The sequence below is a fragment of the Solea solea genome, chromosome 20 (genome assembly GCF_958295425.1).
Source record: "Solea solea chromosome 20, fSolSol10.1, whole genome shotgun sequence".
Lineage (NCBI taxonomy): Eukaryota > Metazoa > Chordata > Actinopteri > Pleuronectiformes > Soleidae > Solea > Solea solea.
Genome location: NC_081153.1, coordinates 14029265 through 14057169, shown reverse-complemented (window position 1 = coordinate 14057169; position 27905 = coordinate 14029265). Strand labels below are relative to the sequence as shown.

Here is a 27905-nt window from a genome sequence, read left to right as displayed (position 1 = left end):
CAGAAACATTGACAGGCGCAGCAACCAATCAGCTCCGAGAACGTCTGCCGCTCGACCAATCAGAAGTTCACAATCCCGGGACGTTTGTGCTCTGTCTCGCTCGGTCCCAGTACTGTACTGCTCAACATTTCTGTGGAAATCTTGACACAGCAGGACAACAAACAAACAAAGTGTACAGAGAGAACATAGACGCCGCTTTTCACGGTGAGTAAAGTGTGTTTAATTGTTGTTGTTGTTTACTAAGTAAAGCGAGACGAACGAAACTTTAATTGGGCTGTTCCTTCGAGACAAGAAGCGCCTTCTAGTTACTTCCTGCTCTGACAAGGCCGAGATCCCAACTGAACACTTTTAGCCCATTGCTAATATTGTGGTTGTCAAAGTATAACGTATTCAACGAGTGCTTTTCCCTCGTGGTTACGATGCAGTTCACCGTTTGTCGTAGATATTTCGCTTATCATTAGCGTAACTGTTCCAGTTTAGATTCCTCAACGTGACAGAGCTGCTGACTGTACCTCACTACCGAACACACCACTTAGCCTACGTATAAGTACAAGGCGTAAAGTGAAGACGTATAATGTCGACTTTTCGTTAAGAAGTTCAAAAAAACATCATCGTTTATTTTGGACATACACATAACAACGTGACTGAGAACTGTCCCCTTATGGATTCAACATAAATGACAGAAGAATTATGCACAAATGTGCCTCCTTCTTTGTGCTTAAGTTGTGTCATCATTTGTATGGTACTGGTCATATTTTTTTTTACATTTAATTCTTCCATACTGTTATAGTTTGCTAGTTAAATCTACAGTAAGTGATCAATTTTACTCGGGAATGTATATGTCCTCCTCATTAAAGTGTTTTAAAATCGTTTAAACATGATTTATTTGGCTTTTCTGCCTTTTCCCCATTGGAAATGTACGGCGAAACAGGTAATGCAAGTGTTAAAAATAATTAAAGCAGTAAATTCCAATTCATCTAAACTTAACATCAACGATTAAATATACACTATACAAAGAAAATGAGTTTAAAGAAGAGACTTAAAACTGCAGTTCATAACTTTTAAACATAAACAGATGTCTGTTACATTCAAACCTTTTTTAGACACTCACCTATCAGCTCCACAAAGCTATTTCTGCATTTCTGAGAAAAGTTGTGTTGTTCTGCAATGCTTGGCAGAACATGTTTTCAAATGATGCCTGCAGCATACTGTAGAAAAAGAGTCAGGGTCTGGAACAGCAAAAGCCCTGTCACCTTTTGTGACAAGCCTGAATTAGTATCATGACTTGGTTGTTATCAGGTGCCCTAATGTTAACATGAAAAACATGGTAACTGAAATGGGGAATAGGAAGCGCTGTAGGGTGTACTTACAGTAACAGTGACCGAAATTAACTACTTCTCCATGCACGGTCTTCAAAAAGGCAGTATGCAGGAGGGCTGCAACTTATAATTATTTTCATCATCCTTTGAATTGTTTATTATTTTCTTGATTAACTAGCTTGGTCCATAAATTGCAAATAAAAAAGGATCCGTGTTTTCCTGAAAAGCATGTCTTGGTATTCTACAAATATTCAGTTTTTCAAGTGTCTTTGTCATAGAGGGTCAAAGAAGCCATACACTATTTACATTGAACAAGCTGAAAAAATCTGGTTCTATCTAATTAAAATACAAGAATAGTTGGCGAATAATCATTTCCTGATCAGCCTCCGTATAGTACTAAATTAACTTACTTTTGTAGACAGTTGACACACTAAACACTACACATGGTCTGTGATTTGTCCAATATTATTTCATTTATCTACTCTATTATTAGCAGAATGATGCAAATTGTTCCCCTCTTTTTATCCGTGTAAACCTTTTGGAAAATATTTTAGACACTTGCTGAGTGGTGCAAAGCTTCGGTTTTGCTTCTGCTTTAGCTCTGTCTGTTTGTCTGTCTGCGACTCACGTGATAATGGGACTTGTTTAAAGAAACAAGACATGATTATTTCCATGAGCTCATAATGTGAACATAGGGTTAGGGTTAAACATATTATAATGTCACAGATCTCAAATACATTTTGTTACAACCAACATTTAAATCCCCCCACATATTAATTTTAGAATGATCCACACTATATAAAATAAGAACACATCACAAGAAGCTAAAACCGGCAAATAGTAGACTGATTTTGCCCAGTATTTTTTTTAACTTACAGTATATTCAATACTACCAAAAAATGTTTTTTACTATCTAATATGCATGTTATATATGATAATATAACCTCAGTCAAGTGATCTTTCCTCTCTTTTCCACAAGGGTTGGGCCTCCCTGCCCACCACACCCCACCATGCCTTTGGTGACAAGGAATATAGAGCCGCGGCACGTGTGTCGCCAGACCCTCCCTGCAAGCGTTCGCAGTGAGCTGGAATGTGTCACCAACATCAGCCTTGCCAACATCATCCGCCAGCTGGGCAGCCTCAGTGAGTGTGGGCTCTGTGTGGCTGGGTATCAATACTGTTAGTCATGACAATATGGTGTGAATGGAACTGTGTGGTGTTTTTTTGTCTATTTGTGAAAGATGAATATGCATCTGTTCTGTGCATGTGTGAAACAAATGCTAATCATAAACCCGTGTGTGTGTGTCTGTGTTTTAGGTAAGTATGCAGAGGATGTGTTTGGGGAGCTGTTTATCCAGGCTGGGGCATTTGCCACCAGAGTTAATACACTTGGAGAAAGAGTGGATCGTCTGCAGGTCAAAGTCACCCAGCTGGACCCCAAAGAGGAGGAGGGTAAGTACTCCCACATCTCACTGTTGGTGTGTTTCAATCAGCCTCTTTTTATGCACAGTTTTGTTACACACAGCAGGTGAGAAAAAGAATGTGTGGTCTGATGAAACCACAGCATTCCCTTAATGAGTGCAAGAAGCAAACATCACTACAATAATAAATTTAGGCAGCAACAAAACACCATATATGAACATCTGTTGGTGCTCTTTATTTACGTTGACTTTGGCACCACCCTCTGCTTAACACAGTGATCTAACTCCCAATATTGGCTTTGCAACATTTGACTGAAACACAGAGAAATGTGCATTTTCTGTTATTGTGCCCTACATGCCAATGGCAGCCTCGTTACTGTTCCTTCTCATACTTGTTTTGAATACAATTGATATTTGTTCATATTCTCTCTGTCTCATCTCTTTGTGTTTCTCTCAGTTTCTCTCCAGGCCATCACTACGCGTAAGGCCTTCCGTAGCAGTGTGACCCAGGATCAGCAGCTGTTTACCAGACCGTCTCTGCCAATGCCTGTGCAAGACACCTATACAGTCTCTGATCCACCTCCACCTCTAAACCAACTCAGCCAGTACCGGTAAGACTCGGCAGACACCCAAATACCCACTCAGAGCTTGTATCCAGTCACTGAAATATAACATGCAAGGAATAGAAAGCCTCATCAAACAGTGGGTATTAAATGAAATAAGCTTGGACTTCAGTTAAATTCAGAGTGGATAAATATTTTTGGTGACAAACATCACGGAAATGTTGAGATGTTCATTGAAATGTTGCCAGACTACTCGGGTAAAATCCTTTATATTCATAGGTATGATGCCACATTATTTGTATTTAATTACTAACTCAAATGATATAACTGTTTGCCACAAATCAGTCTGTTTGTATAAATTATGCATGTGGTATACAGTACAAAAGTATGGTTAATGAGGAAACACAAACACAGGGAGGCAATAATGGTGAGTAAAGTCTGTATACTTATTAACCACAGCAGTGGTATCAGTGATGCAGACTGGCAGAGTATAAGCTTGTCCAATTATAACATAAGATTATGTTTTTGACTACCATATTCATGCAGAGACACATTAGGCAGATAAATATCTGTCACTCGCTGTCATTTATGTCGGTTGCACATGAGAAGTGACACCTGGATGTGATTATAATGGTTGTAAATGTTTGTCTACAGGGATGATGGAAGAGAGGCCCTAAAGTTTTACACTGATCCCTCTTACTTCTTTGACCTGTGGAAGGAGAAGATGCTGCAGGACACCAAGGACATCATGAAGGAGAAACGCAAGCACAGAGTGAGACACATGCACTGAGTCACTGAGATAAAATACATAAACACCGGTAATATCAAAATAAAAATGCATTCATACACAACACTCAATACGTTTTTACCTCCTTTCTGAGTAGAAGGAGAAGAAAGACCACACGAACCTACGGACACTTAATCCCCGAAAGATCAAGACCAGGAAGGACGAATGGGAACGCCGCAAGATGGGAGAGGAGTTTGTGGTGCCAAAGAATGATATGGAAATGATGTAAGTTGAGGAATTGATTGAAGTGAATCGAAGTCTCTGCAGATTAATGGGGTGTGCACCGGTGCAGATATGTGGTCCTCCACAGCTTTAAGAGGCCTTTAAATGCATTTCAGCAATAAAATCAAGTTAATGACTTAATAAATTCTTTGTTTCTTTATCTAGTTAATGTGGTAAAAGTACAGAATGAGTACTCGCATGACCAGCCTCACTCTCCCCTCTCTTATCAGCCAATCAGTACACAGTGGTGAGGATGGTATGTCCTGTCTGTAATGTTCTCAGGGGACTGGGTGTAGAGATCTGCTGTTAATAGCAAACTGCAGTAAACAAATGTGTTGATTATATTTTTGTTTTTATATTATTGTACGTCCCATTTTTGTCAGATTGAACCAAAAAAAGTCAGTGTTTAACTGCTGTTTCATAAGCATTCATAACACTGCCTCTTAAATTGTTTTATTATAAATGTAGCTGAGAAAACAGTGTAACTCTAAGTGTGAAAGCAGTTGTTACTGCCAGCTTTTGTATATATCTCCTCACGTGGAGCCACGTTTCACAGACGACCGGTGGGATGCTTGTATTTTGGGCAGATAATAATGTGTTGAGTTTGTTTAAAGGAATTCCAATGAGGGTCTGAATGGCAGTATTGGATCTGGAGATGGCTTCACTTCTGAAGGCCTCGAGCTGAGCACTGGCTCCTACGCTTATGATCCCAGCTCCCCTCTCTCTGGGCCTGGCTCCGATGATATGCTGCCTCCTCCACCTCCAGACATGACGTAAGAAGCATCATGTGTATAAAAGCCTCGCACATACTGCCAATGCACATGTTACTCACCTACACATCTTCTCGGGGTGCAAAGTGGATCTCACACCCACTTTTCACTGTGAACAGGTGCTGCTTAGTGTTACACCAGATCCCCACTGGATCAGGCTTTTCATTTAGACACACATGATAAATAATGAGAGCAGCCACACTGTCCACGTGAGATCCCCGGCTGTATACTGAAGAGTCTGTGCATTTTAGCTGAGTTCAGAGTAGAGTTGTGTGAGATATATCGTCAAAGATAATATCGTGATTGTTGTTGTTGACATTATGTAGTATTTAAATAACTTTGCTTAACTGATGAAACCTGCACTAAAACCCCACACATTCCCTGAATGCGTGTGACACAAGCTACCCTTTGCTGCAGCAGTGAGCACGATTCGGTGTCACATGACCACTAGTGGGCCTACGTGGTCACTTGACCTATTGCTACCATCCTCCCTGCCACACATGTTAGCCAGCCCCCGCTACTAAGTCTTTAATATATTTTTTTTTGTTTTCTCTTGCTTGTAGGCTGCACAATTTTACATTTACAGCAGAGCATCTGAATGTTTACCCAGAGTTCAGTGTTAGTCTTTGAATATTTCCTTGAATGCTAAAGTTGAAAGAAAAAAACAGTTGTTCTCCTGCAACATTGTGTCCATTGTTATAATCTTTAAGCAACAAATAGTGACATGAACAATTAAAATCCAATTTTTTAAAGGATATCGATATCGTAATTATCATAATCGTCAAAAAGAGACTTGCAGACAACAGACATGCTCCTTGTGTGAATAAACACAACTGTGTGAGATCTCTAAATTTACTCTCCATCACTTGAAGGTACCATGACGGTGGAGCACCGACCCAGAAGCGCGTCAGCATGCTCAGTCCAAACCACCCGCCTCCTGCGCCCCCCATGGCCACTTCCCCTCTCAACTCCCGCCCAAACCTTGCACCTCCCCCTGCACCTCCTCCCCCTCCTCCACCTTCTGGTTTTGGTGCTCCCCCACCTCCACCTGGCTTTGACACCCCACCATCTCCTCCTCCCTTCTCCTCATCTCCACCTGCTCCCCCTCCTCCCCCTGCCATGTCCTCTCTTTCTCCTCCTCCACCACCACCCATTCCTGCAGGTGGTGGTCCTCCACCTCCTCCCCCTCCACCGCCCCCCCCTGGCCCTCCTCCTCCTCCATCCTTTAACTCTGCTCCCCCTCCTCCCTCTGGTGGTGGTGGCTTGGTACTCAGCTCTGTTCCTAAACCACAGCCAGAACCAGAACCAGAACCAGCTGGCGGCGGTCGCACTGACTTGCTGCAGGCCATTCGACAAGGTAACACGTTGACATGTTTTAGCAGGAAAAACAAGTTGCTACTTGAATATCGCTTTGTTCAATTCATGAAAATCAGAGCAGTGTAACAGTCAATCAGCATGCACCTTGAAACCAAATAAGCTGAATCCTACTTGGCTATCATTATTTTGAATATTTACACCTGTGCAAAGTTGAGCCTCTAGTAGATTCGAAATGTGAGTGAGCATTACCACATGACAAACAGAATATTGTATAGACCAAACCAGGGTTGAGAACCTGAAGGTATGAATAATTTCAAAAAAGTATTTTTGCATGTTGATACTGCAAAGTCTCACTGTAGGTGAAACAGGAGCAGACAGGAAAGGAAGCAATATTTAGCAATAAAGTAAATAATACTTTATCTCTTCTACAGTCGCATATTTATAATATGAATGAATTATATATTTCGCAGCGTATCGTGAAACAGAATGATTGTAGCATTAGGACTGTGTTGATTTTCTCAGGCCTACATTCATCCTAAATGTCAAACTAACTCCCTTTTTAGGTTTCAACCTGCGAAAGGTGGAGGCACAGCGTGAGCAGGAGAAGCGTGATCACTTTGGCAACGACGTGGCTGCCATCCTGTCCCGTCGTATCGCTGTAGAGTGCAGTGACAGCGAGGACGACTCTTCAGAGTTTGATGACGAATGGTCAGATTGATCCGTCTTTTTCACCACGACCAGCGCCCTTGAGTTTGTCCTCGGCCTTAAACATTGTCAGAATATCTGTGCCGCGCGCGTTCTGTCTTTGTGCGCGCGAGTAAGCGAGAGAGTTTGAGAGCACGTGTACGTTCCGTAATATGTACACGTGGCCCGTTACTAACCACATTCCTTAGTTCATTTAATTTTATTTATCGGAAATGATTCAGTCGGATCAGAGGTGTTTGAAGATGAGTCTGCATGGTTGTGTCCCAGTTTATCATTGGTCTCACTTGATAATGGGGGCTGTTATTGATGCGAGGTTGTTGTCTGAGGTGATGCACATGTCCCTGCTGCTGAGACGCGGCGTAAACACATCACATCTCTCCTTATTTAGTGTCTTTTAGAATCAGGTGCCTGTTTGCTGCAGGCCAAGTGCCAGATTTTGGCATGCTTAAGTATATCACGGCAAAGGATAATAGAGCGAGGGAGAGAGCACACGCTCACGCACTCACATGCAGTTAATCTCTTCTATACACAGTATTTGTATGTATCTCTGTGAAAACACAGAAATTCTTTACATCTTCCCATTGTCCCTTATTCATATATTATATAAATGTTAAGTCACATTGCATATTGAATCATATTTACGAAAGAAAGCAAATGCATTGCCATTGAATCCCTTGTGTGTTTTTTTTATCACTTTTCCTCCCCTCTTTTTTTATTCTATTCTTTTGTGGTTGTCCTGGGAACAATTGACTTGTGGAAGAGATGTAATTGTGGTGTATTAACAAATTGATGAATTAATAATACAGTATGGCAGGGGTTAGTATTTGCCCATGTCAGAACCCTGGGGTATTTGCTGAGATAGTAAGAAAATAAGCACAATTATCATGATCACCATTTTTTTTTTTTTTTTACTTCTTTCTGTCGTTTTGCTTTCTGGTGTTTATATGTAGAACCTTTCTGGTTGTGGTGCTACGGTCACTGTGGAGATTAGGACAGTCGTTCAGTTGTTTGCATTATCTTGCTGCCTTGATGTGTGTATTTTCTATTCCCCATGTCATTGTCAGTGTTTTTTTGGTTTGTCCACACTGGTCACCAATCAGCTTCCCCTAAAAAGGAAATGCCATTAACGTGTCAAACGTAGAACTGACTGACTGTGTCGTGTAGACCACTGATATGTCAAGTGCCTTTTTATTTTAGGTCTGCCTCTGTTGAGACACAATCACACACCATGCTTTGCCAAAGTCCTGCTTCTCTTGCCTTAAATGTCTAAATGATGATAGTAATTTCAATAAAAGAGTATATTACAGTGATTGTTTAGATGGTTTCTCTGTGGGAAAGTTTGAACCATGTGGATTTTGTTTTGTCTTAGATAAGAGTTTCCCATGAATACCAAGCGCCCACTAGCCTTGGCCGTGTGCTTTATCTATGACTCATCCTCTTAATTTCAGTGTTGGACACTACCTTACTGTGCCCAGTATTATGTGTGTAAGCAGTGTGAAAATAAACTGACTGGATAAAAGTTAAAAAAAAAAAAAAAATACGTAGGAGAGAAAATCCTCTTGTGGTTATGCAAGAGGCTTTTGCATCCTCGTTACAAAGGCTGCTTTGTGGACTTCAAAAGGAAAGCAGTGGGTGCAGAGTGATGAAAATAACGTTGAAGACTGGTGGAGCTGCAAAATAATTTTAAGATAGAGGAATAGAGAGCAGCGTTCTGTTTGTAATTGAGTTAAGGAGTGGGAGAAGGAGAGACAAACACACTAAAAGCCTTGGCAGCAGTGAAGAGAAGAGGGGCGACATCGTGCAGTAGAAAAGAGCATATTCTTTATTCATCCATATAAAACATTCATCTCAAAAAGGTTGTGCAACATGAATTTATGGTCAGTACCTTTCAAAGTGCCTTTGACAGCATGTGCAAAATAGAATCTCAAAGATCTAGGACACCGTTATCTAGACATTCAAGTAAATAAAAAGTGGCCTTTGGATCTCACCTCGGTACACTGTGACAGGCTCACATATAAAAAGTAAAACCCATCCGTTCTTTCGCCTTAAGTGCCGATGGTCATTTAAAATCCACTTTTTTTTTTAGATGTACATATGTATATTGCTCTGAAAGAATTAAGAGACCACTGCAATTCTCTATTGTTGTACTAGTAACGGGGATATTTCAAGAAAACTCATCTTTTAGTTTTATTATTTAAACCACTTAGCACATTTTTGGCAAAGTCAATAGACACTGGAATGAAAATGGCATTCATGACAAACATGTAGAGATGCCGATTGTCACTGTCCCTTAAGTTTCTCTGGAGCTACCAAATATACATATAACATCTTTTTGATTGTTTCATTCTGGGGATTCGGGGGAGCTACAGTTCATTGGGAATGAGGCACAAAGTACACACAATACAGTACGTTTTTTTTCTTTTTTAAATCTCTGTTCCAAGACCTCGGCCTGCCAGGACAGTCCAGTACATTCTGATCTGCAGGAGGACATCTGCTCTCAGAAAAGTGCTGCCTCTGTGTGTGGGAGTGTGTGTGTGTGTGTGTGTGTGAGTGAGAGAGAGAGAGAGAGTGAGGCTTCATGTTCTGGATCTGGTCCACAGTCAAAGCAGCTATCTGTGTATCTTGGCACACGATCAGTGATATGTCTAGCATAGATTTTATTTTGTTTTATGTTGGTTTTATTTGTTTGGCAGTCTACACATCGACTGGATGGTGTATGTGTGTGTTGTTAGTGCATCTGTTGGGGCAGCAGGCCTGAAGCAGCACCTTGCGAATGTCTTTATTTCTCAGACTGTAGAGGATGGGGTTGAGCAGGGAGCTGCCAGCTGCTGGCACCAAGGTGGCATAGGTGTACAGAGGAGGGCTGGACGCGTCTCCTAGCAGCCCCCACAGGGAGAAAGGCATCCAGCAGCCCACAAACACACTGAGCACCAGGATCAGGCGGGAGAAGCCCCTGCCACTGCTGTGTTTGCTTGCATATGAGTGGGTGGTTGGCAGGAAGTGCCTCTGGGTAGCGATGGCGTGTGCGTGCCTCCTCGCCACACGGCAGATCCCGGCATACAATTGCAGGGTAACCATGACAACCACCAGGAAGCCACCACACAGCAGCGAGAGGTATGTCCGAGTCAGAGGTCGGGCTACAGAGCAGGAGTCTGGCTCCCCAAGGCAGTGCCACCCCATCGCTGGTCCGGCACCGATGACGCACGCGCCCAACCAGACCAGCAGCAGGAGGATGGCTGCTCTGCGACGTGATTGGCCCGAGCCGTAGGTGAGGGCGTGGCTTAAAGACAGGTACCTGTCCAGAGCCACGCCCATGAGGCTGCAGAGTGAGGCGGTCAGTGATGTGACCAGCAGTCCTGAAGTGAGCAACTCTGACCAGTCACTGGGCTCCACACAGAAGAGGAAGAGGAAGTGGAGGATGAGGGCAACACCTGCCAGGAGGTCAGCCAGGCCGAGGCTGGCCAGCAGCAGGAACACAGGGGCGCGCAAAGACGGGGTGGCCAAGATGGTGGTGACCACGATGGCATTCTCGGCAGCAATAAGAGTTCCCGAAACACACAGGGCCACGCCCCACACAGTGAGGGGAGGGACCTCATATGATGATGATGATGGTGATGGGCTATCCAGCTGGTCCACAGGGAAGAAGGGCTCTGCTGCACCTGACGACTCATCCCAGGCCAGATCAGAGGCGTTCATGATCATGGCTGGTCAGCTGTCACACAAAAACAACCTAAGAGAAAGAGAGAGAAAGGTGGAAACATGCTTGTTATTATCTCTGATGATGGATCAGTGCATCAACACATGTCCTTTAAACAGCTTCTGCTTCACTAGAAGCTGTGGTTTCAGCCACTGGAGGCCGGATGTGGCATCAGGGAGAAGATGGATGACTGTAGACCTCATGGTGTAGCCTGTGGTTTTTTTGCTCATTCATTAGTGATGTTTAGTGAGAGATATTTTTTTTTAATAGTATTTGGACACTGTGTAACTAATTCAGCCATAACCCCATTGTTTCCTGGATGGTGTTTATTAAGATTCAGTGTATAAAAACCATAATTTGTACTAGTATTATTGAGTAATTTAATAACTCTCTTCCAGAGGAATCTCGGTAGGAACAGTCTGAGCTGATGTTCATCAACACAGTGTTTAACCCTGAGGACAGACTGTGCATGTACCCTGCATGCACTGCTGCATGACTAGAATGGCAAAGCCTGCACACTTAATTAGGCTACACAGGAATCTGCCTGTTACAAGGTTAAGATGCTTGTTCTCGCGGATGTGTCATCCTCTTGTTCTTTACATGTCAAAATGAACTGCTTGTCCAATCAAACGAAATACCAGAAATCCAATCTTGTGTGAAGATTATTTTTTGCTTTGCTGCTGAAGAGGAGATTTTTTTTTTCTCCGCCAGCCTCCTCCTCTGTGCATCTCAGAGAGAGGAGGTATATCCCACATCTTGTATAACAATTGCAGGTTCGCTGCACCACAGATGATGTTCCCCCAGTATATATGTATTCATATATACATATATATATATACAAATATATATATATACACACAAATATATATATTTATATGTTTATATATATATATATACATATATATGTATGTGTATGTATGTATATATATACGTATATGTGTGTGGTGTGTATACACACATACATCTATACATATGTAGAGAGAGTGGATCATTCTTACCTTATTAACGCGATTCCGTGATGTATTTGAATGACTTATATTATAAAAATCCAAACACAGTGATGTAAAAGAGGCGATGCTGTCCGCTGTGATGACCGGCGCCAGTTTAAATTGTAGGACAGTCCAGTATTCGCCGCTCCGTGATCCCGTCTTTATCAAACTCTCGCCCGGCCTCTCTCCTCTTGCATGTCTTTTGCCTTCAGTCTCTTCTGGGCGCTTATAGGAGGCAGAATGGATGCTCCTGCGCGCGGACTCATCCACTAGAGAGTCTGTCTGACGTCAGCGACTGGGAGCCTCCGCCAATCGGGAGCCGGCGTTTAGGATGCGGGCATAGACGGGGTGGGCATGTACGTGGAGTAATTTCATTCAGAAAAATGCGGCATCTCTGTGGCCCCTCCCACTGCGGCTCATTATTAGCTGCCCCTTGTTTCTTATACTAAATAACCACCACCATTACAACCCCCCCCTTCCTCTCCTCTTCCCGGTTTCCACACACAGTTTTACTGCTTATTGTCTCATGTGGTTTTCGGGCTGTGGGTTTTGTGGATTGGATGTGGACTAAGCTCAGGAGAGGCGCTGTCCACGGTGCTGAAACGCATCAGGATGACTCACGATGGGGGGGTGCAGAGCATAAGCATCAGTGTGAATCACTGACACTCTTCAAATGGACAGATGGGCAGCAATAAGGAACGACATAATTCATTCACTGCCTGTTTTTTTTTTTTTTTTTTAAATATTATTCTAAAAACGTCCCATTTAATTTGGAATTGAATTCAGTTTGAGATGTTGCACACTCCAAAACAACAACAGAGCTTAACTCTGTTGTTTTGGAGTGTGCTTGATAAACACGATTAGACTGGTTTGGACGGGATTGGATGTTCAAAATTATACCCAAACACCCCACATGCAACTGGGTATGTACTGTACATAGACAGTAGACATTATATAACCCTGTAAGACATATGCTGAAACACACAAACACCGTTTATTCTAAGCATGCGTGGTCTAATATCATCCCATTTCTTATTCCTTTTATGTCATGCATTGATGTGCCTGTTGCATGCATTTAGTAAACATATTTAAACAGGAGTCCAGCTGAGCTCTTACTGTAACACTACAGCAGCAGTGGGGTGTGTGGTGGTGGTGGTGGTGGTTGGGGGGGGGGGGGGGGGGATTCGTGGCTTCCCCGCTTTGATAGTGAGCGTGGGCGCTGCAGGAGGGTGTGAACGTGCTCGCGCATATCAATGCTCTGCTGTCTGAGGGGAACGTCGCCCTGCTCGAACCATATAAGGTTACTCTTCCTGTCCTACGTCATCGAGAGACTCTGAAGTGCAGCACTTGGCACACTTGGAGGTGATTTTTTGTCCGTTACCTCTGATAACATTAGGTCATATGTATTTTAACTGTGATTCATTTTGTAATTAATATCTAGTTGTATCCAGTTTGTTATGCAGTTGGACCGTGGACGTGGCTATTATGCATTTATTTGCACTAATACCAACAAGTCTCCTCACCACAGGCTGTAAATGCAATATTATCCCCTCGTCAGTCACTCTTGGCAGCAGTCGGATCTTCAGTGGGAGGAAATCGTGTCCTCGTGGACTGCGGAATATCCCTTTGTTATTTTACACATTTCCTCCTCAGTCACACCAACACGCCAACGCTGCAAGCTTCTCAGTGTCTGAGCAGACTGCGTGTGGGAGCTGACATGAGAAGCGTCGGTGTGAAGAGTGAAGCAGGGGGAGTGATGGTGAAATATTCACTGCATGAAGAGTGTGTCGTGATGCTGGACTCCGGTCACCTTTACGCAACACTTTCACTTACTTAACTCATAGTTGCACGTGAGTGTGTGTGTGTGTGTGCAGGGGCGTAGCTGCAGCAGGACGTGATGACACTCTCACAAAAGAGCCTTAAGTGAGGGGGAATTTGAAAAATGTTAGCGGCAACATTTTCATTCAAATAGAATTAACTGAATTTCAGAATGTCTTGTTTTGTCCACAAACCAAAATGATTCACTTTCAATGATTTCTTTGTTATAAAGAGCAAAGAAATGAAGTATATATTCACATTTAAGAAACTGAAACAATCAGAAATCTTGTTTTAATGATGAAAAAAAGCCTCAAACTGATTACTCGATTATCAAAATAGTTGACGATCAATTTAGTAATCGATTTATAGTCAGTAACTGTTTCAGCTCTAGTCAAGTATAGGCTGCCTACAGACGAACATACAGTAAATGCTTCAGAGCACTGAATATTGTTTTATAGTCATGAACAAATCTCAGTCTGAATCAGCAGAGGGAGGTGCACAGAAATAGCAGTTTGGTCACATGCCATGCATCTCTATGTGCAGTCCAGTCAGTGACATCTAAACCTATTCAATTAGTGGCAACAAAATGCAGGACTCCTCCCAAACACGGCCTTTGCATAGAAAGGATGTTAATGCTCACAAACGCTCACTTTCTCCACTCTCCCACTCGGTCTGCCATTTTCCTTTTCCTTTCAAAGTGACTAAACAAAGATACTTATTCGCGCACACTTTGTTAGACACTACACAGATGGAGGGGGCAGACCCAGGACCACCTCATTATGAGCTTAGCAGTGATAAATAATTCCTTGCCTCAAACTGGGGCATTAAATACCTTCTCTGAGTTATTTTTCATACATTACCTGAAATATACAGCACCGATCCTCACAGCCAGTGACCCATTTGAGGCGATGATAAAACTGATGCCCAGGCCAATTTACACCACATGGGTTCTGACCTAGTTCCCATGCCAACCTCATTTATATCAAGAGCTGTTTTAACACTTTTTTTCCATCACCCACCACATGTTATTTTTTTCTTGTGGCAGCCCATGGACAAGAGGAAGTAGGCTCGTCCCCGGGGACGAGGTAATGGGCTGTGGTGTCCATGAGCAAGGCACCTAATCCCCTATTGTTCTGCAGGGGCAGATAAGTGCTGCAGGACACTATCACTAATTATAACACATACAGTATAATGCCCTGATTGTGTTGATAAACTGTCTCAGTGAGACATTTGAACTGCGTTTCAACCAAGTTTCAACATCTGTGCAATCCTGGAAAGTTTTAAAATATCAATGGACCAACAAATTGAAACGTATGCTGTTGTAAGGACATCGGTGTGAATGCACTGGCTGCTGACATAAACACGTGTCAGTCTGTCCAAACAGGTGTGTATTTCAGGAGGGTTGAGGTTCGCCAATTGGTTGCCAGGGAACCAAGTTTGGGTGTTGCTCATGTTACACAGATCTCTGTGCCTCCTGTCCTTTTCTTGTTCTCTCTGTGTCCCAGTCTGGACATATATGTCCACTTGCCACTGTTGGATGCTGTTTTGGGGACATACCGAAGACATTTTCTATTGAAGACTTTCTTTTTGTCGTTGATAACTCTAAACTCAAATCACCATCATCTCCAGTCGTCTTTTGCCGGCGTCGGTGCTCTGTGGTTGTCAGGATGCAGCAGTCAGTGATGAAGGTGCTGTGCTCAGCACTGCTGCTTCTAGCAGCTGTGTTCTCTGTGTACTCTCAGACAGGTAAGACTGCGTCCTCTTACTAAACAGGTGTGTTTTTGTCTCGTGAGAAACCAGCTGCTGTCCTCCTACACTTTTGTATCCCTCCTTGACTCCACTAGAGCCTGGTTTGAGTCTTTCCACTATAATTTATCTCCTCTGATTTGCTGTGACGATGATTTTGTTCCCCTGTATTCCGTACAAACCAAAAACAGGTGAAAGTATGCGGGGTGAATAAAAATCCTTGTCTTTGACATGAATCCTGTCATTTGCCCACTTACGTTTGCTAAATCAGACACGGTATGACAAGTATGATGCTCGACAGTCATGTGACCTTTAAAGTGTTTCTGTGGGAAGATAATTGGGCATTGAACATTTAATTGGCAGTGACTGACACTTTCAATTGACTGCCAGTTTTACCCTCCTGCAGATTGCTCTCAAGCTGAGTCATGTGACCTATGTGTCGGAGACTCCGTCCTCAACCTGACAGGCTGCGTATGGAAGCTTTGCCCAGATGGTGACACACACACACACACACACACACATTTGCACTTCATTCATAATGAGGACACATCATAGTCATAATGTATTCTCTAGCCCCTTTAACCTTAACCATCACAACTGAATGACTAACCCTAACATTTACCCTAACCCTATAGCCCTAAAACCAGGTCCTCACTCTGTATAGTTTTTTTGGTCCTCACAAAGCCACACATACACACACACACACACACAACTGACCTCTGACAGTAATTCAATCATCTGAGTTACTGTAACATAAGCTTCCCTGGTTTGCACAAGATGGCTGAATTATTTAGCATGCTCGGAACACACACATGACACTTACACATGCGCACACACACACACACACACTAAAATGCCCTTGTTTCTCCCCTCAGATAATGACACAGGCCGGTGTGTGGTTGATGAGGGCGACTCGGCCGACACGTCTGTGAACTGCAGCTGGACCAGAGTTTCTGAATTGTGCTCAGGTACAAAGTTCGGTCTGAAAAGTGACACAATTCTCTGCACACCCCAGTGATCCTCGTCTCTTTTTCATGCTCCATTTCCTCAGTGGTAGAGACTGTAGCCGAGGGAGGAGGGGAAGGTGACTCAGGTAAATTATAGCCAGCATCTCGTCACACCCCTCCCCTTTCCTTTTGCGTCATAGATTTATTATTCCCGCAAAGTCTGAGTGAAATTCCCCCCCCCGCCAACACCATGCACTCATGTTCCACCATCAATACTTTCTCAGAAAATAAATAGATTACGCTCTCCTCTACCTCCCCACCTGGTCTCACTTTAATGAAATATCAGCCACTGTGTCCTCTGCCTTTAGGTGACAAGAGCAAGTCCTCCACAAACTTCTCCCAGGCCAAGTTTGACATGTCCAGTTTCATTGGCGGCATCATACTGGTGCTGTGTGTGCAGGCCGGCGGCTTCTTCGCCATGCGCTTCCTCAAATCCAAAGAGCAGAGCAACTATGACCCCATGTGAGTATGTGCATGTAGGTGTCAGAGAGCAGGGAATTTAGGATGTGTATGTATAAAATGTGCCTGCCAATGTCGGGACAAGTGAATGTGAAGGTGCAATAGCAGCCTCTAGTGGCGGGAGTGATCAACAGCGGCCAATGGACCATTCACCTTCAATCTCTCCAGACTGTTTTCACTGCCTGTCTGTCTGCCTGTTCACAATAACGCTTTGTCTGTCTGTCTGTCTGTCTGTCTCCTGCACAGAGAGCAGCCACAGTGAAGTCAAGACATGTGAAGGACAAGCAGATGAGGACACAGGACGTCAGAGCAGTGACTCATCGACTTTCTTTCTTCTTTTTTTTTTTTCTTTCATGAGCCTCTGTCAGTTTTCTTTGCTTTAGTCCACACGTGTACACCTGCAGGTTAGCTGTGCTTTTTAAGAGGCTCTTGTTTGTGCGAGTGTATGTATAGCACCACATTTATATTTCATTTATAGACACTGTGGGGAGTGGAAATAATGAGAGCAACAATAAAAAAAAAGAGCGACTCTGATTGTATCACTGTAACACACATCTGAACAACAAACAAATTTAGCTAAGAGTCAGTTAGACAAACAACGAGCCGCTGGCTGTCGAGCCATCGAGTGAGCTGTGTAAACAGGGCAGTTATGGCAGAGACAGGAGGTCAAACTGGACTGAAGAACACTAAAAGTAAACAAAATGAAACTGTAGAACTCACATTTGTCAGTACCCTGTGTATGTCAACAGTGTTTTTACTGAAATTTAAGTGAAATAATGTGTATCTTAAAGGTCCAGTGTGTAAGATTTACGTGAAGCGGTTTTAAAAATGTCAGAAATTGAATACGATTTTGTTGTGCTGTCATCTCGATATATGAATTGTTTACATCACCACAGAATGAACCCTCTTATTTACATCAGGAGCATGTTCTCTCTATGTTGGACCACCATGTTTTTTGTGAGTTTTAGCACTGACTGAGGGCTACTGTAGGTTCTCCTACATGTTTGGAGGCAAAGGCTGAGGTGAACTGTCCCTTTAACTTGTACTGAGTGAAAGTGTTTGTTTTGAGACCTTAGAGATACAGTCTGTGAAGATATAATGTTCGTTTAGTTACTTTATAATCTATACACTTATTAGAAGTAGCAGATGTTGCACTCCACTGCTTTGTACTGTGTGTGTTTTGAGTTTTTTTGAATTGTGAGGAGCTTGGATCCTTTTTTTATTGGTTGATTTTGGTGGAGATTTCAGTTTTGATTTCAGCTTTAACCCTTTTGAACGTTCCAATTTGATGTAATGGACCCCGTTTAATCCCATTAACACTGTCGCGTGGGTTGATGATGAGATGCTTTTTTTGTGATGCCATGAGAATGAAATAGTCTATAAACAGTACAGTAGATGAATAAAAAAAAATACCGGTTTCACTCAGCTTTTGTGTCGTGTCGGTCCTTGCTTGCCAACGGGGACGTGACGTCAGCTAATCGCCGCAGGAGATTGTACAGTACGTGTTTATCTCACAGCGGGGCGCGTGAACTGATTCGTCTGGGTGTCTCCACAGACATCAGGACTCTTGTGGTTCCCAGCGTGGAGCATGAACAGAGTGATGGTGGAGGCCTTTGAGGGAGCAGCAGGATGGCTGCTTGGATGGAGCAGTCACTGCCTGAGCCAGAACCTGCAGGCTTGAATAAGCCCACACAACTAGGCCGACTGTGGCCGCCGTCCAAGGCTCTTGACAAAAGACAGGACTGAATACAGTCCAGTCTTTTTTAGCTTCCCCCTGCACACACCAACAGATTTGCATTTTCCAGTGAGGGAAAGGAAATCCCCCCCATCCCCCCCAACTCACACACACACACATATCTACCACTTTAAAACAAGCAGAGAAGTGTCTATATACATGTGTGTGTGTGTGTGTGTGTGCAGGGTGACAGGTGCAGCAGCAGCAGCAGTGCCCTCACTGTGGGGACAAATGTGTGTTTAGCAGGTGTGGACGGCCATAACAAGGAAAGTTACAACTCATCTCCACCCTGCAGTTGGTGGTAAAACATCCGTGTGTGTATGTGTTCGTGTGTGTACGTGTACGTGTGTGTATGTGTACATGTGTGTGTATGTGTTCGTGTGTGTATGTGTACGTGTGTGTATGTGTACATGTGTATGTATGTGTACGTGTGTGCATGCTCATTTTTTGTTAACCTTTTCTTGCATTAACACTGACCATGTTTGTTAGTCCTTATGGGGACAAAGTCTGATCCTAATGAGACAGAACCTCATGTTTGAGGCTCTGAATGGATCTGGAATGTTAGAATTGATCAGAAACGTAATATTTAGTTGATATAATATTCAGATTCAACGTGAGTGAACTGTGGTTAGGTTAAGGTTATACATTAACTGGTTATGGTTAAGATTAGGGATCCGGTTTTGTTGGTAACTGCAAACCTCTCTCTCTCTCGCTCTCTCTCTCTCTCTCTCTCAGCTGTCTCTAGAGGGCGTGTTCACTTCGTTTACTCAGCCACACATACACATACACACACACACACACAAACACAGGTCCTCTGCATTCAGCTCAACTTTTTTTTTTCCACCAAACTTTCCTTCCCTCACATGGAGCTGACGGATTCTGTCAAATAAGGTAATAAACAGAGTTTATGTTGCTCCGTGTTTCGTTGTTTAAAAGTTGACTTAAAGTTTGATCTTTAGCGAGAAGGTTGCTAAAAAGTTGCAGTTGACAGGTGTTCACTCTCTCGCGCTGCTCATCATGAGGGAATTGCAACACAGGCCTAGTTCGTTTCCTTATGCAGAGCCTTTGTGTCAATAATGACGAGACGTTTTGTGTGTAAATAATAAAAGGACAGGATCATTTAGTATTGCTTGTAAAAAAAATTAATAATTATGATAATGGACAATGACAGGATTTACTGTGCGTCATGTACTCGACACAATACAATATGATTCTTTTTCGGAGTTGAGGTGGTGCACTATTTGTATGAGATCCTGTTTGCCAGACTCCCAACTGCTGCAACAGGATAATTGCTTTGCGCATGCGCTAATTACTCAAAGGTAACTACCCTGCGGGCGGTCTGTAGGTCTCATGAATACAAACAACAATACATGTCATTGTATGGAAGGATTTCACTCCATTTTTGTAATACAGCACCTCATTCTCAGTGTGGACAATAAAGCGTGTTGTATCATATCATTTTGAATTATGTTAAAGAGCTTCTCAAAAAAATGTAAAAAAGTAATTTTTTTGCTATAAATTGTTTATTTAGAAAATAATGAATGAACTATTTCAGATTACCAAATGAAAATACAACATTTTAAATAATACACACATGTGATATGATCATGTTAAGGGATGGAAATGGAACATACATACAAAGTGTGAGTGAATGGCAAAACATTTACCAGTATAGTCTTGTACGGTATCATATTGGCAGCTTCAGTGGTCAAACAAAAACCTTATTTCCGAGCCCTTTTGTAGCCTTTTTGTTTCGTTAGACGTCAAACCTCATTAGAGAGCACTTGGTGCAGTAGGGGGACGTCCTCCTGGAACAGCGTGTGTCCTCCACCACTGATGACAATTGATTTCGAACTGAACTGTGTCCTGAAAGTACACAGTGGTTCCCAACGTTTGGCTCACAAATCAAAAATAACACCCTACATTGTGATAAAGCTGAAAAATATACCTTCTTTGTGTCCCTGTGGCAACAATATCAGTATTACACCAGATTCAACTCAGGTTTTGATGCTTTTAAAATGTATTGGAATGAAATCATGACCCGACTAACGTGTCATTCTATACAGTTCCAATTATACGCAGTCTCGATGTATTTGTTTAAGGATTGTGTTCATGTGTTCTTCTCTGTCAGGGATGGAGGGGCACAAGGCCGACTCTTTTCTTGACCTGAGCCACCTGACAGAACAGGAGAAGTCCGTTATCCTCCAGGTCTTAGACCGTGACTCGGAGTTGCGTCGATGTGATGAAGGACGTGTAAGGTCAGAGGTGATTGTTTATCTTTGCAAGGGTCATTTTCTTTGATTTTGATAACAGTGTCCAGTAATGAACATACTCAAGAAAAGAGTGAGAAAAGGAGGGGGAAAAAAATGTTATTACTATTATATAGTTATTACTGACCAGGTGATGTTTTAGGCCCAAGCCCTTCTTCAGACATGAGCGTTCATTGGATAATTAATGAATCATTTCAGTTTTAGTGTCTCATGAACATGTCAAAAAACAGTATGCTAATGTATAAGGTAAAGTTTTGATGTCTTTTACATGTTGACTTATCTCCATTAGTGACTTTCTTAGATTTTAGACGTCAGATGACACCAGCGTGACCTTTGCAGACAGGAAGTTGTGACTGTTTGCTGTTTGTCGCCGTAGCATTCTCCAGCAGACAGAGACAGACCCCGTACGTCTGCGCAGCCTGTCGGGGAAATGGTTCAGCGAGGAGCGCAGCAAGCGCCACTGCAGCCCCAAGTCGGGTTGTGACCTAGTCCACGCCTCCATGCGCCACAGGAGGACAAAGAGCAGAGGTCAGTTTGCAGATAATGCCCTGCTGCCGCTACTTGCCTGTGGGGCTGTTTCCCCCTGTTGTTATAGGGATGTCCCAATGACGGGGTGTCTGGTTGTTGCCATAGGAACAGATGGATCCCTGAGTGAGCTGTTTAATGGAGAGATTGCGACACCACACAGTGACAACTCATCTAAGGCAGAGAGTAAACTGAAGGACAAGGAGGACAAGCATGAAGGGTAAGTGAGGGCAGAAGAAAATCATAGTACTTATTGCAGGATTTTTTGCATTTCCTGTATTTCCTCTTATTTGTGTTGCCAGGAATCAAGAAAATACCAAACCTAGAACAAAAAGTAACCTAATACAGGTCTGTTTGTTTCTTCTTTCTATACATTAAACTGTTTTCCGAATGATCCTCTATACATTAACAAATCGTCCTCACTTGTAGGGTCTTGATTATACAAATGGTTCCACATCATCCAAAGGTATCAACATTTTTTGTCTCACTGTCTCTGTCTCGCTGTGTCCTTTTAGTCCTCTGTACTAACGTTATAAACATTCTGTTCAAAGACTGCGAAAGGAGAAGTACTGGCTACTCAGAGGAGGCTGAGGTGATTATAACACTCATCACTAATGAATAGACAAACACTGCTTTCAACAAGCCAGTTATTCCACTCTCTGTTGAGGCCTGTCACTGACATAGAGTCAGCATATATCAGTCAGTATCGGTCTGATACTAATCAAGATTGGATATCGGACATCGGACAGAAAATGGAAAATCCAGTACTGTACAATCCAAAAATCCTATTCATCACATGCTTCACTAAAAATGGAAATAAAAATCAGCAATAGCCTTTTAGCTGAGTCATGTTTGGGCTGTTTATTTTCCTCTTTTTGTTACACAGGTGGAGAATTATGTCTTTGAAATGAAATGTATCGCAATAATATCGGTATCGGTAGATACTCAAGTTTGGGATATGGGTATCGTCCCATCCCGAGTCATGATATGTTGTTACCATTGGATGGATGACAAGTAGTGACGCTTTCTCCTGTGTTAAGGATGACTTTGACTACTGCAACGGGGACACCGACTCTCTGAGCAGCAGCCTGACGGAGCCGGACCCAGCGTCTGTGAAAACCAGCAGCTCCAACAGCAGCCTCTATTCAGGATACACTGTATGTGCACACACACACACACACACACATTTGATTAACTGGCCCCTCCAGTGATGCAAGAAGATGACTCAGCTGAGGACAATGACGTCGGTGCTGATCTTTGTCCTGCGTGTGTTGTAGTTCGGTGGAAGCATGATGAGTCTGTTCAGCTCGGGAGATTTTGGAATGGTGGAGGTGAGGGGCCGTATCCAGTTCTCATTGGTCTACGAAAACCAGAAGGAGGAGCTTCATATCAAAGTGCACCGCTGCGAGGACGTCGCTGCGGCGCGCAAGAACCGCTCTGATCCGTGAGTGATGGTGTCAATCTGCATATTGCAGCAGCGATACCTACAGACAAAACCCAGTCATTTTATGCCAGTGTGTGTGTGTGTGTGTGTGTGCTTCACAGATACGTTAAAACCTATCTCTTGCCGGACAAATCGAGTCACAGTAAGAAGAAAACTTCAGTGAGGAAGAAGACGTTTAACCCGGTCTATGATCAAACACTCCGAGTGAGACATTCTTTTTACATACTATATAAAGTGGTTGTCCCCATCAGCTACTTGTCCTTCTCCTCCCCCCTCCCCCCTCCCTGTGTCCCTGAGTTTTACACTGCAGTTAGAGTTAAGGGAATTGTCCTTATTGTGACATTTCTCCGTTAAGCAATGCATTAACTGCCCAATTATATGCTTTTAGTATAAAATGAAGATGGGCGAGCTGCGGAGTCGGACACTGAACCTGTCGGTGTGGCACGCCGAACCCCTCGGCAGGAATGTGTTTCTGGGTGAGGTGGAGGTGCCTCTGTGCCACTGGGACTGGACCTGCACTCAGCCACTGTGGCAGGACCTGCAGCCACGGGTAAGAAAGAGGAGATGTGAATGACTGGTCAAAGATCGGAAAAAGGGGAAAAATCTAAATACAAAAAGCCAAAATATCATATAAATGAATCTCTGAGTACAGACTTTGTTATAGAGTTGGGGCTTCATACTTACATATGAACTCAGATGTGTTATTCACGGTTTGGTGGTTTATTTTAAATATAAAATCAGCAGTATTGGTATCAGACTTGGAAAAAGACTCACATAAATTAGCGTGTGTCATTTAATTGCCCCAGATTAATATTCAGAAAATGATGTCTGCAACTACTGTTGTTTGTATAACAGCACGTTTGGCAGCTTGGTGAAACACAAAGGATGCAGCGAGCGAGGAGTGCCTTCACTGTCTGGGAGAGCTGCAGGGAGACTAAGACATGCAGTGAATATCAACTAAGGATTATATAACTCAAACTCTAATCTTTTCCCTCCTTCCGCACTTCTGCTGCCTCTCGTCTTGTTCTCCCCCTCTCCACTCTCCTCCTCTCCCCACCATCACAGGTTCATTTGAATCCAGACTCCATTAGCAGTCGCGGGACCGTCACGCTCTCAATTAAGTTCGTACCCAATGGAGCGGAGGGTGAGCAGGACACGTGACGTCATGTCTTACCCTAATATGAAAATCACCTCATACGTGTTCTTTGTGTGTGTTAAGGTTGTGGTCTTCCACTGACCGGAGAACTTTACATCTGGCTTCGGGAGGCTCATGGTCTCCTGTCCAATAAAGGAGGTGCTATAGACTCATACGTTAGAAGGTGTGTCCGCTCTGCACCATCATTACTAGTTATCTGCTTTAGGCAACCGTCTCTTGTCCCAGTTTGAGACTGAACTGACACTCACACGTCATTTATTTCGTGTCTGTCAACCTACAAGTTACATCCTTCCAGATGCTAGTCGACAAAGTGGTCAGAAGACGCGGGTGATAAAGAACTCCATCAGCCCAAATTTCAACCACACCATGGTGTACGACGGCTTCCACACCAGCGACCTGAGAGAGGCCTGCGCTGAGCTGATGGTCTGGCAACGTGACGGGTTGAAGAGGCAGGTCATGGGGGGGATTCGTCTGAGCTGTGGCGCTGGTGAGAGTTTTAATACATTAACAAAAACACTGTGGCTCTAATATTTCAATTCCATTGTGTGATTGAGGAAGAAAAGACACTCTGACATTGTCTTTTTTTTTGGTGACATTTCTGGTGGTAAGCGTGGATTGCTTTCCAATATATGTGGCAGTTTCTTTTTCTGTTTCTCGTAAATGGCAGATTTTTGCTTCCCCCTCCAACAATGAAATACATCACATCCTGTGGAGTTTAGCACTTTAGAGCCTTCAACCACTTAGAATATCATAATAGCACAGCTGGAAGTCACTTTTGACAATAGAGGAACCTGTTTTAAATCACCTAAATTAAAACACCTATAGTGAGGTAAGAAACACATTTTACATTTGCTTTTGTGTTTTGCTGGCATCATAATTCTGCAGCAGTGAAAATGGGCAGGTTAATTATAAGTCTGATACTCTCCGTTTTGTGAAAGTTAACACTGTATGTAACTGTGAGGACGGGATCCTGTCTCTCTTTGTCTGAAAGCCTTTTAAGCTTCAGTGGTGTGTTGCTGAGTGCAGTACTTTGCATTGCACTGCGTTTTGTTCTGGTGGCATTTCAGGCATTTTGGATGGACATGTTATCAGAGCGAGGTCGTGGTCTAGGTTACAAGAGTGCATGGTGCAGTGCTGAATATCCTGCATTAGGTTGTTGTTGGGGATTACAATCCTCCACCGTGACTGCAGCATGACGTAAAGGTCGTATCTGGACTGAATTTATGTATGTGATGCAATGAGACTTTGAGTTGATAAGGATTGGGCATCCTCTCAAAGCCAAACCGATGACAGAGTGTCTAGGAAGATGATAGACTACATTTCTCACACCGGCTGGAACAATGTTGCAGTGTATTAGTTGGCAAAATGGCAAATCAGAGTCAAACTAAACCAATTAAAAGGCCGCTATTGTATCAGGGGTGTGTTAACTATGGACAAAAGTATTTGGCCACATCTGTTAAATATTAAATTCAGGTGTTTCAATCAGGCTTTGAGCTCCATATCTCCAATGAAGGGCAATCTTAACACTTCAGCGTCAACCAAGACATTTTGGACAACTTGTGGCAACAGTTTGAGGAATGCACTTTTCCTATTGTAACATGATTGTGTATAGAATAGAATAGAATAGAATTGTATTTAAATAGGGACAATACAGTTAACATAGTTCCAATACAAATAATGCAACTGATGTGCTGTACATAGAGTTTATAGCTATTACTAGTTTGCAACTCTTGTCCCTAGTTGGGCATGAACAGCAAAATAAAATAAACATGATCAAACTCCAGTAAAACTCAGAACTACATGATTACAAAACACATTAAACCGTAAATGCATATACATAACAACTGCAAGCAAAACTATACACTCAATAATTGTCAAATGATAAATGTAAAGCATAATCAGTACAATAAAGTATCATAAAACTTGCCAAAACTACACTTGATAATACACTAAAACACAACTTACAAGTCAAATAAACCTAATATACCTTTTGCCATAATATACCTTCTGTAAAGATCTTTGGGATGAACTGGAACAGAAACTGTGAGCCAGGTCTTCTCGTCCAACATCAGTACCTGACCTCATAAATGCTCTACACAATGAATTCACATAGAAACACTTCAAAATGTGGAAGCTATTGTCGCTACAAAAGGGGATCTGACTCTATATTAAAGTACTGTATATGTATTTAAATTCGTCATTACAGTCCCTGTTGGTGTAATGACCAGGTGTCAGAATACTTTTTTCCATATAGTGAATCTTACACTGGCAAAAGAAACGTTAAGTCCAGCCCGGGTTTTTGCCGTTTTGTGTAGTTTCATTATTCTAAAAGCAAGCAAACACACAAAAGAGCATAGAAATCTCCGACTGCCTCTCACAAATCAAGCATTTTGTGCTTCAATATAAGGAAACGCATGTGCATGTACACAAAATCAGCTGTTAGTTGTTGGGATTGTTTGCACTGCCTCGCTAAGAAAGGCATCATTCTCTTTAGGTCAGAGTTACGGAGAGGCCGTCTGCTGGATGGACTCCACAGAGCAGGAGGTGGCGGTGTGGAACTCCATGATTGAGAACCCAAACCAGTGGATTGACACAACACTACCAATCAGAACTAACCTCACCCTCCGGTCCGAGTGACGCATCTGGTGTGCAAAGTTGTTTAAATGACAGTTGGACTGAAAGAACACTCAGCACTAAAGCACATTTAACCTCTAACTTCTCTGTAATACACTGTTCTGTTGCACACACACACACACTCACACATATGTAGTATTGCAATGTTTTGAGTGGATCAGAAATATTTTTGCTTTGAAGCCAAATGCATTTTTAAATGTTTTTTATTTGTATGTTATTTCCCCAGGTCGGTTCTGATTCATTTTCTGATACTTCATTAGGGGGAAGATTATAGAGCTTACCTTTTTAGAATTTAATAACCGCAGATTTTAAAGAAATTGTTTTGTATTTATTTCAAGATTTGTCTGTTAATTTCAATCATTTTCAAAGCACAGTTTGTCAGGAAGGACTGTTGTCTTATTTACCTCACGACATTTAATTCTGAAGAATAATCACGTTATGATTGTTCAGATTTGTAGGTGCCATTTACTGTAAATGGATATAGTTGTAAATGCCTGTAGTTACATGGGTTCTGCTTTTCCCATTGATGCGTTACCTGACTACCACCATGTGGTCAGACCCTGTAGCTGTTTCGATGTATTCAGTCAAACTACATCCCTCTTTCACTTTATTTATCAAAATAATATAATAATATAAATTAAGTGTACAATCTGTCATATGAGCCAGAAAAGGTCGAGCAGATGAATGTCTGCCTGGTGTTACAACCTGAAATGGGACTAGAAGTGTATACTTATGCTTTTCAAAATAAAGTCTTGACAAGATTTAATGCTTGTTTGTTGTTTTTCTTTCACGTGTAGTCGACTAACTAAATGCTGCTAAGTTATGATATACCTTTAGATGTACCACATATTAGGCAGTCATCTCCATCTACTATAATATAACAATAATAATCTCCCAACAAACATGTTTCACTGTGAATGAGATGGATCTGTATGAAAAGAAAAAGTCAGATATCAGAAGAACAATACAGACTTGAAATGTGTGAGACTTTGTTTATTACTTCTGTATACTTTACAATATTTCCTTAATATTTAAGGTTATAATCAACTCGAAAATGAAGTACTTTATACTTACATAAAGTATATAATGACCTCTCACTTACCTGTGGTACCTTCCTGGCCCACCAGGGGGAGGCAGCACACACATAGGTAGTCGCTGGTGTAGGGTGATGGTACAATTTGGTTTCTGGAGTCACATTTAAGTGATTAAAAATGGAGTTTCCTGGTGGCCACTGGGTGAATGTCTGTGGAATACACTGAAAAACCTGAAAACTAACTTCACCGTGGCCACGCAGCGGTTCTCTGATCGATGAACGCAAACG

General features: G+C 42.5%; 4 protein-coding genes across 6 annotated transcripts; 3 read left to right on the top strand and 1 right to left on the bottom strand.

The window, feature by feature from the left end:
- Positions 1-37: 37 nt before the first annotated feature.
- On the top strand, positions 38-8414 carry wasf2 (WASP family member 2). The gene is made up of 9 exons (XM_058619141.1): positions 38-204; positions 2299-2462; positions 2637-2771; positions 3198-3351; positions 3958-4075; positions 4188-4315; positions 4927-5085; positions 5955-6439; positions 6963-8414. The coding sequence occupies exons 2-9, from the start codon at positions 2330-2332 to the stop codon at positions 7115-7117; spliced, it is 1467 nt and encodes a 488-aa protein (XP_058475124.1). The 5' UTR covers positions 38-204; positions 2299-2329; the 3' UTR covers positions 7118-8414.
- A 489-nt stretch (positions 8415-8903) lies between these two features.
- On the bottom strand, positions 8904-12264 carry gpr3 (G protein-coupled receptor 3). The gene is made up of 2 exons (XM_058619318.1): positions 11800-12264; positions 8904-10834 (listed from the first exon to the last, which is right to left on the bottom strand). The coding sequence occupies exon 2, from the start codon at positions 10804-10806 to the stop codon at positions 9799-9801; it is 1008 nt and encodes a 335-aa protein (XP_058475301.1). The 5' UTR covers positions 10807-10834; positions 11800-12264; the 3' UTR covers positions 8904-9798.
- Positions 12265-14030: 1766 nt separating this feature from the next.
- Positions 14031-18240, top strand: cd164l2 (CD164 sialomucin-like 2). 2 transcript variants are annotated; one of them, XM_058619336.1, is made up of 6 exons: positions 14035-15354; positions 15761-15847; positions 16230-16322; positions 16406-16447; positions 16670-16823; positions 17067-18240. In XM_058619336.1, exons 1-6 carry the CDS (start codon positions 15276-15278, stop codon positions 17080-17082), a joined length of 471 nt encoding a protein of 156 aa, XP_058475319.1. In that variant the 5' UTR covers positions 14035-15275; the 3' UTR covers positions 17083-18240. The 2 variants fall into 2 exon arrangements, with proteins under 2 accessions (XP_058475320.1, XP_058475319.1); XM_058619337.1 differs by lacking the exon at positions 16406-16447 and having other exon boundaries at positions 14031-15354.
- Positions 18241-19322: 1082 nt separating this feature from the next.
- Positions 19323-27350, top strand: sytl1 (synaptotagmin-like 1). Of its 2 annotated transcripts, XM_058618350.1 has the most exons (15): positions 19323-19446; positions 20687-20813; positions 21202-21353; positions 21459-21570; positions 21653-21698; positions 21780-21816; positions 21902-21942; positions 22391-22507; positions 22628-22794; positions 22896-22998; positions 23183-23344; positions 23860-23938; positions 24014-24113; positions 24232-24437; positions 26445-27350. In XM_058618350.1, exons 2-15 carry the CDS (start codon positions 20689-20691, stop codon positions 26585-26587), a joined length of 1590 nt encoding a protein of 529 aa, XP_058474333.1. In that variant the 5' UTR covers positions 19323-19446; positions 20687-20688; the 3' UTR covers positions 26588-27350. The 2 variants fall into 2 exon arrangements, with proteins under 2 accessions (XP_058474333.1, XP_058474334.1); XM_058618351.1 differs by lacking the exon at positions 19323-19446 and having other exon boundaries at positions 20730-20820.
- The last annotated feature ends 555 nt before the right edge of the window (positions 27351-27905 follow it).

Bases quoted from the DNA above. Each gene is read 5' to 3' on its own strand.
- wasf2 (XM_058619141.1), top strand. From the start codon at position 2,330: ATGCCTTTGGTGACAAGGAATATAGAGCCGCGGCACGTGTGTCGCCAG. The intron at 4,076-4,187 runs GTGAGACACATG...CTTTCTGAGTAG, and splicing joins AGGAGAAACGCAAGCACAGA to AAGGAGAAGAAAGACCACAC. The intron at 6,440-6,962 runs GTAACACGTTGA...CTCCCTTTTTAG, and splicing joins GCTGCAGGCCATTCGACAAG to GTTTCAACCTGCGAAAGGTG.
- gpr3 (XM_058619318.1), bottom strand. From the start codon at position 10,806: ATGATCATGAACGCCTCTGATCTGGCCTGGGATGAGTCGTCAGGTGCA.
- cd164l2 (XM_058619336.1), top strand. From the start codon at position 15,276: ATGCAGCAGTCAGTGATGAAGGTGCTGTGCTCAGCACTGCTGCTTCTA. The intron at 16,323-16,405 runs GTACAAAGTTCG...CCATTTCCTCAG, and splicing joins AGTTTCTGAATTGTGCTCAG to TGGTAGAGACTGTAGCCGAG. The intron at 16,448-16,669 runs GTAAATTATAGC...CTCTGCCTTTAG, and splicing joins AGGAGGGGAAGGTGACTCAG to GTGACAAGAGCAAGTCCTCC.
- sytl1 (XM_058618350.1), top strand. From the start codon at position 20,689: ATGGAGGGGCACAAGGCCGACTCTTTTCTTGACCTGAGCCACCTGACA. The intron at 21,699-21,779 runs GTCTGTTTGTTT...CCTCACTTGTAG, and splicing joins CAAAAAGTAACCTAATACAG to GGTCTTGATTATACAAATGG. The intron at 22,999-23,182 runs GTGAGACATTCT...ATATGCTTTTAG, and splicing joins TCTATGATCAAACACTCCGA to TATAAAATGAAGATGGGCGA.